General features: G+C 35.8%; 2 protein-coding genes across 3 annotated transcripts; one reads left to right on the top strand and one right to left on the bottom strand.

The window, feature by feature from the left end:
- The first annotated feature begins 348 nt into the window (after nt 1–348).
- On the top strand, nt 349–5,089 carry spx (spexin hormone). Of its 2 annotated transcripts, XM_051892100.1 has the most exons (5): nt 349–2,814; nt 3,079–3,159; nt 3,376–3,433; nt 3,535–3,597; nt 3,738–5,089. In XM_051892100.1, the coding sequence occupies exons 1-5, from the start codon at nt 2,809–2,811 to the stop codon at nt 3,836–3,838; spliced, it is 309 nt and encodes a 102-aa protein (XP_051748060.1). In that variant the 5' UTR covers nt 349–2,808; the 3' UTR covers nt 3,839–5,089. The 2 variants fall into 2 exon arrangements, with proteins under 2 accessions (XP_051748060.1, XP_051748059.1); XM_051892099.1 differs by having other exon boundaries at nt 349–3,159.
- Nucleotides 4,084–18,948, bottom strand: gys2 (glycogen synthase 2). Its single transcript, XM_051892098.1, has 16 exons — nt 18,606–18,948; nt 15,645–15,826; nt 14,838–15,029; nt 14,460–14,645; nt 13,099–13,243; nt 12,896–13,013; nt 12,653–12,773; nt 12,418–12,524; nt 10,456–10,515; nt 10,026–10,104; nt 8,429–8,542; nt 7,875–8,001; nt 7,000–7,095; nt 6,655–6,818; nt 6,452–6,532; nt 4,084–5,519 (listed from the first exon to the last, which is right to left on the bottom strand). The coding sequence occupies exons 1-16, from the start codon at nt 18,724–18,726 to the stop codon at nt 5,307–5,309; spliced, it is 2,106 nt and encodes a 701-aa protein (XP_051748058.1). The 5' UTR covers nt 18,727–18,948; the 3' UTR covers nt 4,084–5,306.
- Between the last annotated feature and the right edge of the window lie 378 nt (nt 18,949–19,326).

Here is a 19,326-nt window from a genome sequence, read left to right as displayed (position 1 = left end):
CAAATAGAGTTCCTAAAAAATGCTACTATTAGTAATAATAAATATAATTGTTATAGTATTAATATTGAAACATATATACAAATTTAAAAATCCTGATATGATTTTTTTTCTAAATATTGGTGGTATATATTGACGTGGTTATTATATATATATATATATATATATATATATATTAGTACCTCACAGAAGTGAGTACACCCCTCACGTTTTTGTAAATATTTTATTATATCTTTTCATGTGACAACACTGAAGAAACGACACTGAGTGTACAGCTTGTATAACAGTGTAAATTTGCTGTCCCCTCAAAATAATTCAGCACACAGCCATTAATGTCTAAACCACTGGCCACAAAAGTGAGTGCACCCCTAAGTGAAAATGTCCAAATTGGACCAAATTAGCCATTTTCTCTCCCCGGTGTCATGTGACTTGTTAGTGTTACAAGGTCTCAGGTGTGAATAGGGAGCAGATGTGTTAAATTTGGTGTTATCGCTCTCAATCTCTCATACTGGTCACTGGAAGTTCAACATGGCACCTCATGGCAAAGAACTCTCTGAGGATCTGAAAAAAAGAATTGTTGCTCTACATAAAGATGGCGTAGGCTATAAGAAGATTGCCAAGACCCTGAAACTGAGCTGCAGGACGTTGGCTAAGACTATACAGCGGTTTAACAGGACAGGTTTCACTCAGAACAGGCCTCGCCATGGTCGAACAAAGAAGTTGAGTGCACGTGCTCAGCGTCACATCCAGAGGTTGTGTTTGGGAAATAGACGTATGAGTGCTGCCAACATTACTGCAGAGGTTGAAGGGGTGGGGGGTCAGCCTGTCAGTGCTCAGACCATACACCACACACTGCATCAAACTGGTCTGCATGGCTGTCATCCCAGAAGGAAGCCTCTTCTAAAGATGATGCACAAGAAAGCCCGCAAACAGTTTGCTGAAGACAAGCAGACTAAGGACATGGATTACTGGAACCATGTTCTGTGGTCTGATGAGACCAAGATAAACTTATTTGGTTCAGATGGTGTCAAGCATGTGTGGCGGTGAGGAGTACAAAGACAAGTGTGTCTTGCCTACAGTCAAGCATGGAGGTGGGAGTGTCATGGTCTGGGGCTGCATGAGTGCTGCCGGCACTGGGGAGCTACAGTTCATTGAGGGAACCATGAATGCCAACATGTACTGTGACATACTGAAGCAGAGCATGATCCCCTCCCTTCGGAGACTGGGTGATAACGACCCCCAAACACACCTCCAAGACGACCACTGCCTTGCTAAAGAATGTCTCCAGACCTAAACCCTATTGAGCATCTGTGGGGCATCCTCAAATGGAAGGTGGAGGAGCGCAAGGTCTCTAACATCCACCAGCTCTGTGATGTCGTCATGGAGGAGTGAAAGAGGACTCCAGTGGCAACCTGTGAAGCTTTGGTGAACTCCATGCCCAAGAGGGTTAAGGCAGTGCTGGAAAATAATGGTGGCCACACAAAATATTGACACTTTGGGCCCAATTTGGACATTTTCACTTAGGGGTGTACTCACTTTTGTGGCCAGCGGTTTAGACAGTAATGGCTGTGTGTTGAGTGATTTTGAGGGGACAGCAAATTTACACTGTTATACAAGCTGTACACTCACTACTTTACATTGTAGCAAAGTGTCATTTCTTCAGTGTTGTCACATGAATAAAATATTTACAAAAATGTGAGGGGTGTATCATTTCTGTGAGATACTGTATATAATGAAAATGGTTTAGCTGCCAAAAACTGTTGTAAATATAAATTTAAAAACCTGGCATGAGTTTTTATTTCTTACATTCTTATAATATTCAGGGTATACTGTAAAAATGAATGAAAAATATTTGCAATTTCCAACTGGAGTTCCTAAAAAAAATGCTAATATTAATAATAATTAATATAATTTTATAGTATTAATAATGCAATATATATACAAATTTAAATCCTGATATGTTTTTTTTTTTTTTTTAAATGGTTCAGCTGCCAAAAACTGTTATAAATATAAATTTTAAAACCTGGCATATATACATATATATATATATATATATATATATATATATATATAGTTTTATACTATTAATATACTAAAATTATGTTTTATTGTTATGTTTATTTTTTTTCTTCTGGGTATCTGAAGAATGGCAAATGGTGTCTGAAGTATCATTTTTACAGTGAGGAATGAGTCTTTTCTTCAACCTAGTTTTTACTTTGCCAAGATTTGTCATTTGTAATCTATTTCAGAGACCATAAACATATATGATTGTCTCTTATCCATTATTCCCTTCTAGAAGACACATAAATTGCAAGCAATTTGGAGGCAGAGCCCAGCAGATATTTATATATGTAGTGTCAGCAGGGAAACCCCATCAGCCACTTACTGTTCATTCATAAAAAACGATTAGCTGGTGTATTTGAGACGCTTCATTGCTGAAGGCGTAAACATATCAATACTTTCCCCCCTCTTCTTTTCATTAGTTACTATTAAAAGTGCACCTGAATGGAAATTTCCCTTCGGAAGAGCTGCAAAGCATCCTAGCTTACAGATGTAGCCCTACAAGCGTGTGTCTTCAAACGTCATAGCAATAATGTAGGTTTATTATTTTTAAAGGAAGGGTTAACTAATCGCTCCGAAAGGTTCGTGGTCCGGCCCCGTCGTGAATCAATGGGACTTGACCTATAGCTGAAGACTAATTCATTCAACATTCCCCCACCCTGATGATTATAAATATCAAGGACAGACTTCACAGTCTTCACTCTTGATCTTGCCTCTGAGACTCAACAGCTGAAGAGGACGTCTGACACTATGAAAGTAAGTCCACATTCATGCTCGCATTCGTCTCGACCACTTTCAGCAGTTAACTTACAAGTAGACAGAGTAAAAAAGACAGAAGTTGAAGTGACTACCACCAGATACTACTAGTCATTTTACTATTAGGAATCTTGTACTGTCATAATTGCATACAATATAAGTAACATTGAAGAGAAAAGAGGCTTTATACTGTGTTATAAAAGGCTAATTGCAATGCAGTGCACATGGAAAATGATTAATTTTAACATAACTTCACCTTTCCAGGATTTAAGGACTCTTGCGGCGTACGCACTTGTGCTGTTACTTCTGGCAACATTCGTGTCCCATTCCCGGAGTGCGCCCAGGGTAATGAGATCCATGATATTATACTGTGAATATTGTTTAATTTTTTTTATTAAACATTTACTTTTAATTTTTAAATTTTACTTGTGTCATTACATTTATTTTATTTTTATTTATTTTATAAATATTTTATATTTTAAAATAAAACTTCTGTTCTACATTAAACGGTGCAAATATATAAAAAATAATTTATATATATTTTTAATTTTTTTATTAAAGGGCAGTTTTCAGCGTCGGAATTGGACACCCCAAGCCATGTTATATCTGAAGGGAACACGTAAGTTACTGCTGTTTTTCAACCATATCGGTGTCTAAAACTGCAAATATGATTCATTTTGTTCCATACAATTTTGAATGAACTTTTCATGTTCATTTTAGAGGGGCGGCGCTTTGTGTCAGAAGACAGAAATGAAGGGGACTTGTACGACACAATACGCTTGGGTATGAATTATTAATTATAAATCGTTATTTATGGATGGTGTAAGTACAATTGTAAAATTCTAATTGTTAGCTTGTAAATACAAGTATCTACTTTACATTGTAGCATGAACACTAATGTAAAGTGTAAACTCTCTCTACAGAGTCACGCAGCCAAAATACAGAAAACCTGAGGATCTCTAAAGCGGCTGCATTTCTCTTAAATGTTCTCCAGCAAGCCAGAGACGAGGATGAGCCTTACTGAAACCAGCTAAAAGAGCTCGAACAACTCACTCTTACATCTGAATCATGTGGAATTTAATGTTTTCAAGTTCATCCTCAGCTACGATGATGCCCGTGTTTTAACTTCTCTGAAAGTTCATCACTTACTGTTCAACATTATTACAAGTAATGTGGAGTTGAGTTATGTATGTTTCCAGATTATTTGTATCATTCCACTTGGACTTATTTTGGACTGATAATTTAAGTAACAAGGAATAGAGCAAAGACTGATTCTTGTTGTTTTATTTCAGGTGAAATAATGGGTTGTTTTTTCAAGACATATCATCTTGGAAAAGATACTATTTATGATGATTGAAATTCTGTGTAATATAAATTAACTGTACAGATTTTTTCTTTCTTTCATTTTCTCATGTTAAATCAACATGTGAATTGAATTGTCTGTAAAATACATATTTGAGAATGTGAACTTTTTCTCAATTAATTAAACTAAATTTGCACTGATAACCACTACCGTGAGTGAGACTTCTTTGGTTGAACTTTATTTGAATGCGTCCTTGTTAAAGTGTAATTATACCATTGTGTACAAAGCAATATTAATTAACAACATAGGATTAGGGTTTGTTGCTTGTAATTAGGCATAATTTACTGTTATTACATGTAACATACATAACAAGGACACTAAAATTGCCAACTTGTTAATAAAACATGGGTGGGATGTTTTACATTTTGTGCACATTAATGTTGCTATTAAAATTTTGCTTATCTTGGTAATATGTGACCCTGGACCACAAAACCAGTCATAAGCATCAATTTTTTGAAATTGATATTTATACATCATCTGAAAGCTTTCCATTGATGTATGGTTTGTTAGGATAGGACAATATTTGAAAATCTGGAATCTGAGGGTGCAAAAAAATCTAAATATTGAGAAAATAGCCTTTAAAGTCCTTAGCAATGCATATATAAATTTCTGATATATTTAGGGTAGGGGATTTACAAAATATCTTCATGAAACATGATCTTTACTTAAAATCCTAATGATTTTTGGCATAAAAGAAAAATCGATAATTTTGACCCATTAAATGTATTTTTGGCTATTGCTACAAATATACCTGTGCGACTTATGACTGGTTCTGTGGTCCAGGGTCACATATATAAAGGTATGTTATAGTGAAAAATGTAAATCCATTTTTTTCAACATTTTCTCTATTATAGCGTCATGGCACCAATCTACCAAATTTAGTGGTTAGCTTTAAAAAATAAAAAATAATAATTCCCACTAATATCTCACTAGTGGAACATACATGACATTTCATACAGTGGTCTGTCTGAGACTAATAATGAAAATGTTTTTTTTGTTCCTGTATGTTAAAAATATTTTCTTGTTCATTTTTTGGAGATATCAATAATCCACTTAAAAACTGTAGCACATTCTCAAAGGGTAGCAGGTGTAAATATTTCTGAGCTACAGGAGCAGGAGGGTGCGGATCTCAATTCCCATTTTCCAGTGGTTGTTTCCTCTTACCCTCAGGCTCTGCACCCAGTGTGAAAGGTGCCTTAATGTTCTGCCTGTCCCTTTCGGCCTCCTCGTCTTCGTCATAGGTGTCGTCATCTTCCTCATCGCTGTGGTGAGGGGTGGAGTGGAGGGAAGCCGACGGGGATGGAGGGACAGAGGAGGGTCGGGGGTAACGGAAACCTTGCGTCTGTGCAAACAAAAAAAAGATTCAGTCACTTATACTAATTCTGTTTTAATGGTAAACAAGTGATTCAAAATGAGTCATAATTACATTACATTAAAAAAAATCAAATACATTCATTGATTTCATACATATGCCATTTTCTGTGTGTGTGTAGTCTTTAAAAAGCCTGTGTAGATCAACTGTGAGTAAGCTCGAATGGGAATCAAGTCATCTTCCTGAGTAGGTAAATGTTATCCTGTCAATTAAACTCAAGGATGAAGCTCAACAGCGGTTCATCCTCATCACTCAGGAGTGTTAGACGTCATACATACATTCAATAACACTCGGATTAGCAATTTTGAGAGCAGAGAGATGAGGTGAAAGTCGATATAAAGTTTGATCCTCGTCAGCATTAACCTATAATGCTGATAATGATTTAATGATGTCTATGGATCATGTGATATATGCGTATCTTTCAGCGAAAGGTGTATTTGAGTGATTCTTGGATTCCCCTTCAGGGCTGCTTATAAGTACACTGCATATGAGCCGCTGCCATACACAAGAAGCTTCAAACATGAAACATGCAAAAATCTAAAGATCTATTTTTCCTGCAAATGTCATATTTGGGACTTTGTATAGGGCACCTAAAAAAGATTGGGGAAAAAAAAAAAACATTTTGTTTTTCCATCGTCTCCGGACGTGTTCATATGTAAATTGCGTGAGCTTATTTTGTCCATTAGATCGAAAGATCTGAAAAAAATCCATGTATTTACCCGCCCATAAACCCTCCCCTTGAAGAAATTAGGACAGAAGTGGTTGAAAGTGGACAAAAGAAACGGATTAAAACACCAGGTGTAAACAGGAGTGTGTCTTCCTCGTCTACTTGTGATCCGATCCACCAAAACACATCTTAATACCAGGTGGAAACATGGCCTGTGAGTGTTATCAGGGCTCACCGATTGGAGATTGAGATGGTCCATTTTGAATTTAGCAGGGAAGGCTCTGCTGAGGGCCAGATGCCTGGCGTGCATGTAGAACTGAGAGAAGAAACACAGGCCACCGCATATCATTTGATAAAGAAAACATGCCATATGTCGGATGCAAACTAACCAATGTCCTTAACCGACAAAATAAAGGTGCACAATGAGAAGATACTCACCTGTCCAAGGTATCGCCAGTCCAGCAGGTCAGAGAGTCTCTCAGTTCGGTTGCGTTGGATTATTCGCTGTCTGCGCGACTTCTGGCAGAATGAAAACATGAACTGAGTCAGCTGGTTACACGACTCGTCTGCAGAACGGAATCGCCGGTCCACAATGTAGATTCCTACAACAGAAATATTATATTACTCATGACTATGAGGAGACATAAATAGCTGTAGCAGGTGTATTTATTGATTTAGTCAAATAAACATTGGAATGTATTTAAAACAACATATAATACAAATATATAAATAAGCTGTGCAAATAGTTTTGAAAAGCAGTGACTCGTTGAATGATTCACTTACCATATTCAGACGGGTCAGAGACGTGTTCCTCCATGAAACAGCCAAACCCAGATAGATTGGTGGTTACGCTGGGTATTCCCATTACAGTACACTCACCTGAACACATCAGATTGCAGATGATGATCAACAAGAGTCATATAGTGCAATATATGTTTAAACTGCATAAACTGACAAAAAAGATGAGATTCCATGTATAAAAATATCTGTTTTTTATAATTATATATATATAAAATGTTAATATTAGGGCTGTCGACATTAACGCAAGCGATTAATGCAAAATCCTTAACGTGTTAAAATAATTTAATGCAAAATAATTTTTTCTTGTGTTTTGTGTGCATAAATTTATTAATTATTTGGACTCCTTATATCATTTGGTTATTAGGTGTCCTTTTAGAGTCTCCAAGTGTCCTTTTTTGGAAAGACAAATATACTTTGAAAAAAGCTTGCAGAAAATACAGTTTTGTGAGAATCGTCCTTCAATCTGCTAGTTTACTTTGCTTGATATAGAAAATGATAATAAATGAAAATAATGAGTTAAACAAGAAAAATGAAGTATAAAAGGCTGTGAATAATATATATATATATATATATATATATATATATGTGTGTGTGTGTGTGTGTGTGTGTGTGGAGACCGGAAATATAAAGCATAATTCTGGTATAAGTCAGGTGGAATGTCGGCGTTCAGGGAAAAAGATGGATATAAAAACACAACTTTTTTGCTTGATTTGGAGCCATATTAATGTATAAAATCAAGCTCAAATTCTGATGTCAATATTTATTGAGTGAAATCGAGTGAAAATGCTGGATGTAAGATTGTGACAGAATCAAAGTTGTGAAAGGAAATGCGTGTGTTTGTGCGTTGTGTATAAAACCTGGCGTGTAGCCCCATGGTTCATAGTAGGATGGAAACACTCCCAGATGGCAGCCACGCACAAACTCCTCGTAGTCCATGGGCAGCAGGGGACTGGTGGAGGACAGGAACTCCGGATGGAATACAATCTGACAATTACTGACAATTAATACATTGAGGCCATTCATACACACATTTTTATAAAGATTTACCACAATCAATCAATACAACACATCTTTAATGCATCATGTGATGCATTTAACATAAACTGAAGACAACCTGGAGAATGAAGAATGTCGGCAACCAAAGATTTGATGGACCACATTGACTTCCATGTTTTTTTTTTTTTTCTCAATACTATGGAAGTCAATGGGGTCCATCAACTGTTTGGTTACCCATATTCCTCAAAATAACTTCTTTTGTGTTCAGCAGAAGAAATAAATTCATACAGGTTTGGAACAAGTTGAGGGTAAGTAATAATGACAGAATTTTCAATTTTGGGTGAACTATCCCTTTAAGACCCGCATTTCAACTGCTTTAAAAATCTACTGGGGTCAGACATAGTGAACAGCACACCTTCACTCTGTCATTGCGTCCATTGAAGAGGCCGATTCGGCGGATGTTGCTCAGGATGGGGTCTGTGGAGTCATCCAGCATGTTGTGAGTTGTTACTGGAGGGAGAGAGTGTCTCTATGAAGGACAAAGACATGAACGTAATTGCAGGTGAGTGTATTTGTCAATGGAAGTGTAGGAAAGTTTAACAAATAAATAAAATCCATAAGCAGTAGTTGAATAAAAATCATGAGGATCAAAGTTTCAAAACTCCATTTAAGGTCAAAAAACAATCTTATTATCAAAATTGGCTGCCTGGCTCTGCTTCTACTGCTTTTACTTGCACCATTTCAATGTTTCTAATATACATTATTCTTCCAGAGACTGAGTCATAGGAAACAAGTGAATGGACTTTCACCCTCCAGAAAAATTAGGCACATTTTTCTCTCTCATTCCTTCTTTATAAACAAACACCAGCGCTAACAGATCAATACCTGTCCTTCGGTAGCTCCTCGAAATATTGATACCCAAATAAATCTAACCGGAGTGGCTGTATATTGACGTGCTGCTCATAACACTGCCATTAAGGAGCCGTAGAATAAATCTCAGTAACACATTCAATCTATCGACCGCAGACAGTCAGGAAACGCGGTTAAATACGTCACTGAGCTCTGTAACACAAGCCACTCCGCCAGTATCCAGCAGAATGATGCAGGGGATTCCTCCACAGAGGCTTAATATGTCGATATTCACTATGACCTCCATCTGACCTTTGATTAGAGTCCATTCATACAAAACAGATGCAGGGGAGAATGAATGAAAACCCCCTGAAAACATTTACTCAGTTCAGAGACGTCCATTTTTAGACCCATATCCTAGTTTGTCCTAAAACACGATTAAGTGATGTTGTCAAAAAGAGAAGGAAATATTCATTAGATTATATTTTTACACAATAAATTAAATCAAAACTTAGTGTTAAGTTTAATACACAAGGATAATGTATAGTGTCATCCTGAAATGGTTTATTTTGTGATAATGACCAGCTGACTATACATTATCCTTCTTGTTTCATGGTTACTTATCAAATAAATGAAATGGTGATTAGACTTGAAATTATTTTAGCATGTGAGAAGAGAGCGTGGTGTAATACAAGAGATGGTTTAATACATTTACAAAATGCTTCTCTTAAAAAAAAAAATCTTTAAAAAAGTCTTTGAACAGTTTGAGTACGTAGGAGGAAGCCAATGAACTTGAACATGAACTAAATAACCAGTTTTAAATAACCAGTTGATTTTTCTATTTATAGTTTTATTTTTAAAGTAACAAACTGGTAATTAAATATTTTATTATTTGTGGCACTCCATAGCCATGTAATAACAATGGCTAAATATACAGGAAAACGAATTATATTTCTGTTTTTTTTTTTTTTTTACCATTTCATATTTTTCATATCCAGGTATATATATTTATATGTACAGAGTGAGCGTAAAACCATAATTAAAAACCTCTAACTGGAATGTTTTAGGAATATCAAAACACAGTAATATGGTAAAAGGTTTAATCTGGTTATTTTTCAATGTGGCCTCTTGTGATGTAAGGATTGTGTAACATTTTGTCTGACCTGTGTTGCATAAATGGCCCTCTTCATGATTGTGAAATCATCTCTGTCCAGGATTTTGCTCATGTCAGGGATCTCTCCCCTGTAAACGCAGAAAAGCTTCATTAGATGAGATCCTTCAAACACACACACTATCTTGCTCCAGGATCACACATGGGAAATGACCTATTGACATCACACAATGTCATTATGAATATCCTATAACCTGACAACTCCCAGAGGAAGTGCAGTGTACTCTCATCAACACCTGGTAAACACTGTGAAATATTAACACTTGAAGGTTACGCAGCCACTCCTGTTTATGACATCAGATGTTCATACTCACTCACTCTTCATCATCACATACTGACAACATTTACGGTCACATCAATTTTGAGCCCTGCTTTGTCAGGTCTCCATGAGACAGGGTTTACAAAGAGTGGAAATCACCAACCTTAACAAGCTCTCGTAAAGCTTTTTGCCAAACTTCTCCTTCACCGACTGAGCTGTGTCCCTAAGAGACAGAGGAAAGATATATTGGAGAAGTCACTAAAGCCATCTGAAAAGAAGAGCCATTTCCTTTCATTGACTAATAAATAATATTATTATAGCTAGTGTGAAATCTGATCCAGTATCACAGCTCTACTCTACTAGTGTTATTAAAGGGTTAGTTCACCCAAAAATGAAAATAATGTCATTTATTACTCACCCTCATGCCATTCTACACCCGCAAGGCCTTCATTCACGAATCGAATCAGTGACTCCGAGTCACTGATTCGATTCGCAAAGCTCCGAAGCAGTGTTTTGAAATCGGCCCATCACTACATTCATGAAAAGTCATTATTTTGGTTTTTTGGCGCACAAAAATATTCTCGTTACTTTATAATATTAAGGCAGAACCACTGAACTCGCATGAACTGTTTTAAATATGTTTTTAGTACCTTTATGGATCATGAGAGAGGAAATGTCATTGCTGTGAATGCAGGCCTCACTGAGCCATCGGATTTAATAAAAAACATCTTAATTTGTGTTTTGAAGATGAATGAAGGTCTTACGGGTGTGGAACGGCATGAGGGTGAGTAATAAATTACATTATTTTCATTTTTGGGTGAACTAACCTTTTAACTACGAGAAATAGAGACTAGCAAGATCCAAAATTAACTCTCGGCCCATTAAAGAAAAAAATTTGTAGTAAAAAAATTTGCTTTGGCAAGTGAAAGGTAACTGGTAACACTTTACACTAAGGTCCCATTAGTTAATGAATTAACTAGCATTATATAACAATGAGCAATACATTTGTTACAGTATTTATTAATCTTTGTTAATTTTGTTAGTTAACTGTTCATTGTTATTTCATGTTAGCTCAAGTCCATTAAATAATATTAACAGATACAACTTTTTAATAATGTATTAGTAAATTAATTTAATAAATTAATATTCCCACTGTTAGTTCATGTTAACTAATGTAGTTACTAATGTTAACAAACGGAACCTTATTGTAAAGTGTTACCAGGTAAATTTATAAGGAAAATAATTGTATTAATTGTACATTAAATGTGTAATAATAATAATAATAATAATGACATTTTAAAAACATTGTACAAATAACAATAATAATTATTACTATTATTAATTGTTATATATTAAAAATGAATAATATATATATGTAATATATATATATATATATATATATATATATATATATATACACATACACACACACAGTATGTTTGTGTGTGTGCGTGTATAATATTATTTATTGTTAGATATTATATATATATATATATATATATATATATATATATATATATATATATATAAAAATTTTATTAATATTTATATATGGGTGATTCTATAATTGCAGGTACATTTGGTGTCAAGTCATTACTTTTCTTTTCTCTGTATTTCATGATTTCTTGTTGTCCGAATTAGTTGGTGTCAATTCTGTTACCATCAAACTCTGTTACCAAGGTAGAGTAACAGTGTTGACAGTCATGTACTGTATGTGAGTGTGTGAGAGAGGGAGAGAAAGTGTGTGTTTCTCTGTGTATGACTGTCAATTCTGTTACATTCTGTCAACACTGTTACTCTACCTTGGTAACAGAGCTTGACAGTAACAGAACTGACACTAATTCAGACAAGAAATCATGATTTTCACCTATATAAGACAATTTTTACAGAAAATATTATATTGCTCTTATGGCCTGTAACATCTTGTGATCCATGACAATGAGTAACAAATTATTAAAATTATTAAAAATATAACCATTTGAAAACAGCAGAAAAAAGAATGACTTTGGACACCAAATGTACCTGCAATAACAGAATCACCCATATACACATATTAGTGAAATATCAATGTTTCATTTATTAAGACTAGTAATGTCAAAGGTTATATACTCGAGCAGTTACGCACCACATTTGCTTGCGTACAGCCTGTCCTTTAAGAGACTCCACATTGAAGTTGTTGGTTTTGGCAGGCATGATAAAGAACACAACCACTGTAACATCATTCTTATGAACCTGTAAGCCATAACGCAAACATACAATCAATAATGAACATCTTTGCTTTGACTGGTATGCTTAAACTACATAATTATATTTTATGAAGAAACTGTAAGTGGTATAAGTACAGCAGTGACTGTTCATACCCTTAGCAAGTAGTTTAATCTGGACAGAGATTCGAGGAACAGGTCTGCTCCTTTATTAGAAAACTCATATCGCCCTGCGATGAAAAAGAACAGTGTCTTTTCCAGATTGAAGTCCAGATGGCTGCCAATGAGAAGAGATTTTTTTTTTTTTTTTTTAATTGTTAACAAGCACCAATATATATACATATTTTTTACAAGTGTGTGTGTATGTGTGATATTGTGCAGACAGAAAACAGATCTAACCCATAGAAGTGACCTCTTACAAACTCCTGGATCTTGGATTTGTTCATGGAGTGCAGGTTCTGGAACTCATGCATGGCTGAGAACTTCCTAATATTCAGTCCGTTTGGTGTGACGACATCTGCAAGGGCCGTGTATACAAACATGATATTTCCAAACATGTATTCAGAAGTTAATTATAGGGCAGATGAGGGGTTTTGTAATACCTGGCTGTCTATGAAGCATGTGATTGGCCTCCACAGCTGTAATCTGGGACACAGTGGTGAAGACATGTGCGCAGTGTACAGCAGCCCTCTCCAAACAGTAGCGATGGTAGATCTGCCTGTCTCCTGCCTCTTGATCTATGTTAAACTGCATGAAAACTAGATTAAATTAACAGTTTGAAAAGTGAAGACCATAGTCGCATGGATGCATGGTATGCGGAGTCCAAACTCTGCTGATTTGAGAATTTACAGATCAAATTTACAGATATTATTTTTCATAATAATAAAGTTTTAGTCACAATCCTAATGTAGTTAGAATAATGAGCCTGATTCAAACATTAAAAAAAAAAAGTCTCAGAGCTTCCCCCCATCAGCAGGAAGTCTCTCTGGGGCCAATAGGTGATAGCATAAGTCGGTAAATCATAAGATGCTGTCAATTATTCTTCAGTCAACCCCTGCAACCTTCAGGCATGATGACCTTTATGCTCACCGCACCAGGCCCAATTATCACTGCATGCTTTCTCACTTGCTCAATTCCACCTTTATCTAACAAGTGTTCGCTACACCAACTAACTTGATTGATTTCTGTGGGGCACACTTTAAATAGTAGAAAAATGTGTGGGATGTAGTATACTTTTTAATTGTAATATTTTGTAAAAATGTATTTTGAATAATAATGCCATAATGATGTGGAAGTTTTTTAATGTGGTTCACTTAAAATGTTTATGTATATAATATAACCTTTGTGTTACGAGGATAAGGTGTGCAGAAGTCATCAAAGAATCCTGAAAAGAAATATATCACGGTTTTCTCAAAAATATTAATCAGCACAACTGTTTTTAACATTGATAATAAGAAGAAATGTTTCGAGAGCATCATATTAGAATGATTTCTGAAGGATCACGTGACACTGAAGACTGGAGTAATGATGCTGAAAATTCAATATAATATATAATCATTATTATAAATATATTAATATTGTTATTAATAATAATAACATTCATTTTAATAATGAACATTAATTTGAGTTATCTATTTAAGAATGTTTTTCTCATATGCTCACCAAGGCTGCATGTTCTTATTTATCAAAAATACAGTAAAAACAGTAATATTGTGAAATATCATTACAATTTCAAAAAACTATTTTCTATTTTAATAGATTTTAAAATGTAATCCATTCCTGCGATGGAAATTCTGAATTTTCAGCATCATTACTCCAGTCTTCAGTGTCACATGATCCTTCAGAAATCATTCTAATACGCTGATTTTTTTAAATATTGAATGCAATATATATAATATAATGCAATATATTGCAATATAATACAATATTAGCCACTGATGTACAGTGTGAAAAATATCCTCACCTTGTCCAGGTTGTTGTAGAAGTCTGCACTACCAGCACACAGGTACCGCCCCAGTAGGGTGGCATGTGTGGTAAAAATGGTTGCCAGGGGAATCTGGCGGGAGCGGCACAGTACAAGTCCTGTCCCAGCCTGCCATTCGTGGAAATGAGCGATTACGTTGGGCTTGTCCTGAAGTTGGTCTGTTAACTGCAGACGGAGACAGACAGGTTTAATATCATCAGCAGATTAGTCCCAGTGTCTGCTTCAAACCTTGAAAAGTTAACTTACACTGAATTGATTCATATTCCAGCTTGGATAGACTGGAAAACTACAGCTAAAAATCCAGCCAAGCACTCAAGATGGTTTTTAGTGTAAAGTTTACAAAAGGGATTTCTTCACCTCCTTGAAGAACCAGGCCACAAGAGAACCAAAGATGAGCGAGTCGTTGGCCTCCCTGTCGTGAAAGGGCAGCCCGATGCTGCATGAGTTCCACAGATCCCCCTTCCAACGGTCCAGGTTCCAAGCAGCTGACCCAATATCAAAGAGGATGACGTACGGACTGCCCTCAATCAACCAGCGGCCAAAGTGAACCTACATGTAGAGAGAAAGTAAAGGCAATATCATCAAAATAGGCAAATATGCCAACACAGCCAAACAATAGGAAGATGGCATGAAGATGTCACCCCACTCATTTCTATTTTTTTTGGAATCTATAAAATTAAAGGCATGCTTTGCTGTCCAAATTCACAGGGCCAAAAAACATGTTCGTGTTTTTATGTTTTATGTCCCATCACAAGTGTTATTCTAGTATAATATTTATTAATATTTTAATGAACTTTTATTATTATATTTTCAGTCTAATTTTTAGTCATTTTATCTTATATCATTTCATAGTGCCTCTGCTTTGCTCAAAAAAGGATATTTCATCAGTTTCCCCTTACAGGGATCCTCTAGCGTCATCTTCTGGTCAGAATAAGACTAAGAAAAAATGAACACAGCCACAAACCTTTTTTTTATACCCAAGATACAAAGCTGCTTTATTTTTTATACTACCATCTGATACTGATACAGCAGGTGTGTTGACGCTAGAACAGCTTTTAAACATTTTTGTTAATTGGACAAATGGCTATGACCCTCATTAAACCTGACCAGGGCCTATATGTGTGTGACATCCTGATAGGACACAACTAACTGTATATGAAATACCTGGCAACCATTGTTTATCAAGGAGTCCATGGCAGCTTTGATGGCTTGGCTTGGAGGCTCACATTTCTCCACCTGGGTCCTGAAGTTGTGTTCGTAGTAGGGTCCCATCATAAAGTAGTTCTCGCCCCATTCGTCCACTGTGATCTTTGCTTTAGTCTGAATAACAGTATATATACCCCCCACTGGAAATAGACACAGTTGTGTAGGGAATAAAACATTTAAGAATGAGAAAATAAAATGAACAAAATAAGATCATTGTTCAAAATTATACTTAAAGGGATAGTTCACCCAAAAATTAAAAAAAATTCTGTCATCATTTATTCACCCTCATGTTGTTCTAAACCTGTATGAGTTTCTTTCTTCTGCTGAACACAAAAGAAGATATTTTGAAGAATGTGGGTAATTAAACAGTTTCTGGACCCCACTGACTTCTTAAGTCTGAAAAAATATCTGTGGAAGTCAATGGGGACCAGAAACTGTTTAGTTATGAATATTAAATATCTTCTTTTGTGTTTAACAGAACAAAGAAACTCAGGTTTAGAACAACTTGAGGGTGAGTAAATGATGACAGAATTTTCATTTTTGGGTAGACTAAAGGGATACATCTGGACATAATGTAGTTTCAAGAGCAATTTTGTAACAAGATTATATTTATTTTGATATGACAAATAATATAACATACACACAAAAACACATCAGCTGTTGTGTTTTTAAACAGGGGTCCGGAGAACCCCAGGGGGGCCAAAAGGGAGTGTTAGGGGATCCGTGGAAAAGTTTAAAGAAAAGCAGTGTAAAAAATGTGTAATAAGTAATAAAATTTATAATATTAATAATTTATATAAGACATTTATAATATTAATTTTTCCACAGTATTAATTGGGATTTTATACTTGAAAATATATAACTGACTTTTAAATTTTAGGATGGAGACCCTCGCATGAGGATGATCATATTTGGATTTAAAAGACTGAAACCCACTGTTCTAAAAGGTCTCAAAATCTGGTTATTGATCTGGAGCTTAATGTTTAACCAGCTACACGACCCCACTGATACAAGAGTGTATGAATCCTGCACACATGCATACTAAATGACAGCTCTGTCTTGTTGAACTATTTTTAAGTCTTCTGATAATGGGGTGAACAGTCTTGAGGTCAAATGTGTGCACTTTCAGGGGCCAAAAACATAACTACCTTCTTGATAAGGTTATGCAATACATTTAGAAAAGCATGTGTGCTTACTTGGTAATGAGATAAAGCAAACAAGACTTTGAGGATTAAAGTGAGGATTAAAGTGATTCTTCAGCTTTGAGTAGGCTACTTTTGGCCTAATTGAATTTTAGAAACACTTTTTTAATTTGTGGACAACATATATGCATCACAGGTAAATTGTAAGTTTAGCTTTCTCTCATTAGAGTATTAGTAGACTGTCTGCTTAATATCTGCTTTATTTTGATGGTCCCCTAACAGGCATTTTACTGACTATAAGTAACTTTGCAACTAGATGTCAACTTATCGTACTAACCCGAACCCTGACCTAACAGTCAACTTAAAGGATTAGTTCACTTCAGAATTAAAATTTCCTGATAATTTACTCATCCCATGTCATCCAAGATGTTTATGTCTTTCTTTCTTCAGTTGAAAAGAAATTAAGGTTTTTGAGGAAAACATTCCAGGATTTTTCTCCATATAGTAAACTTCACTGGGGACCAACGGGATGAAGGTACAAATTGCAGTTTCAATGCAGCTTCAAAGTGCTCTACACGATCCCAGCTGAGGAATAAGGGTCTTATCTATCAAAACGATCGGTCATTTTCTAAAAAAAATAAAAAATTATGTACTTTTTAACCACAAATGCTCGTCTTGCACTAGCTCTGCGATGCGCCACACATTAAGTAATGACGTTGGAAAGGTCATGCGTGACGTGGCGGATATGTATATATATAGCTCAGATTGAGTGAAGAGCATTTTTTTTACAACTTACCAGATTGTCCGACCTCCTCACTCACTTTCTTCCAAGAAAGATCCTTTTTATTCCTGTTTCTATAAAAGTACAACGATGTATCGTACAGCTCCGGGTATCCACACACAGCGACGATGATTTTGTCCTCCATTGTTGTTTCGGATTTCTGCCTCCGCTCGCTATGTCGTAATCACGTCACTACTAGAGCAAGCTCCTGATCGGTTAACGCGGCGCGAATATTCGCCAAAGTTCAGTTTTTTTTTTGCGCGTTACATGCGTCAAACGCCCGAAACGCTCAATTCGCGCCACTTCATTCGCGCGAATCGTGCCACATGATGTCTATCTTTGCGTGGCGCATCGCAGAGCTAGTGCAAGATGAGCATTTGTGGTTAAAAAGTATATCATTTGTATTTTTTTTTAGAAAATGACCGATCGTTTTGCTAGACAAGACCCTTATTCCTTGGCTGGGATCGTGTAGAGCTCTTTGAAGCTGCATTAAAACTGCAATTTGGACCTTCAACCTGTTGATCTCTGTTGAAGTCCACTATATGGAGAAAAATCCTGGAAAGTTTTCCTCAAAAACCTTAATTTCTTTTCGACTGAAGAAAGAAAGACATCAACATCTTGGATGATATGGGGGTGAGTAAATTATCAGGAAATTTTAATTTTGAAGTGAACTACTCCTTTAATACTCAGTCGAATGACTCTAATGAGAGTTAGTTGACATGTAGGTGCAACCTTAATTATAGTCAACAGAATTTTTACAGTGGACCATCAAAATAAAGTGTAACCATTTAGGGAATAAAATGGCCTATATATTTGCCTGGCAAAGGCTAATCTCATACCTATAGAATTGTATGTATCATAAATATATTATTTTCATACCTTTTGAATAATTTGATAAAATTGCTTAGGCCCTAATTGGAAATGCACACTAACGAAATTACAAAAATAAAAAAAAGTGCACAGTGAAAATATACAAACAGTATTGTAGGTTCTTACCCTTATTAGTTACTTCCCACGCGACCTCAAAGAGCAGGAGATCTTCCACAGGTAGACTTTCCTCTTCACATAGTGGAAGTCCACTTAATGATGTTATTGACAAAGATCTGGACAGTCGCATCTCACAAACCTTTATAAATCGTTTTTATCCGTCAACTGAAGTTGCAAATGCAAAAATAATGCAATGGGTCGAATTACAATTATGTGGTAAAAGTAAAGAACCTAAAACCTCTAAACAGCCACTGAGACGCCAAGTTCTGGTTCTCTATTAGCGCCTGGAGGTCCTGGAGACACTGTTGCTCGATCTCTTCCTCTAACCTTTAGTGAAGTCTAAAAAAAAATCTTCATGTGCACACTGTGATAGCGTGTCTGAAGTCCACAGGCATCAAGGCGAAATATTTGGCCGCTGCGCGCAATCCCCTCTGACCTGGACGACACGTGCACACGCACCCATAAGCCTATACTGCTATATTCATCTTTTGGTCTATCTAATAGCCTACTTATGTAAAACAAGTAGCATATTCCACTGTATGATTATTTTTTTTCCTCACATCAGTCAGTATGTTAAAAAAAAAAAAAAAAAAAATCAGAGAAAAAAGTAAATAGGCTACATAAGTTATGACGCACGTCTACGCGTTTGACGTTTAACTGCTGAACAATATTTGCTATTTAGTTTTGTGGAGAAAATGTGAGTCTTTGTTGGATTAAATGGAATACAATA

The sequence above is a fragment of the Ctenopharyngodon idella genome, chromosome 4 (assembly GCF_019924925.1).
Source record: "Ctenopharyngodon idella isolate HZGC_01 chromosome 4, HZGC01, whole genome shotgun sequence".
NCBI lineage: Eukaryota > Metazoa > Chordata > Actinopteri > Cypriniformes > Xenocyprididae > Ctenopharyngodon > Ctenopharyngodon idella.
The sequence above is the reverse complement of the archived record's forward strand: the minus strand, read 5'-3'. Positions and strand labels throughout refer to the sequence as shown.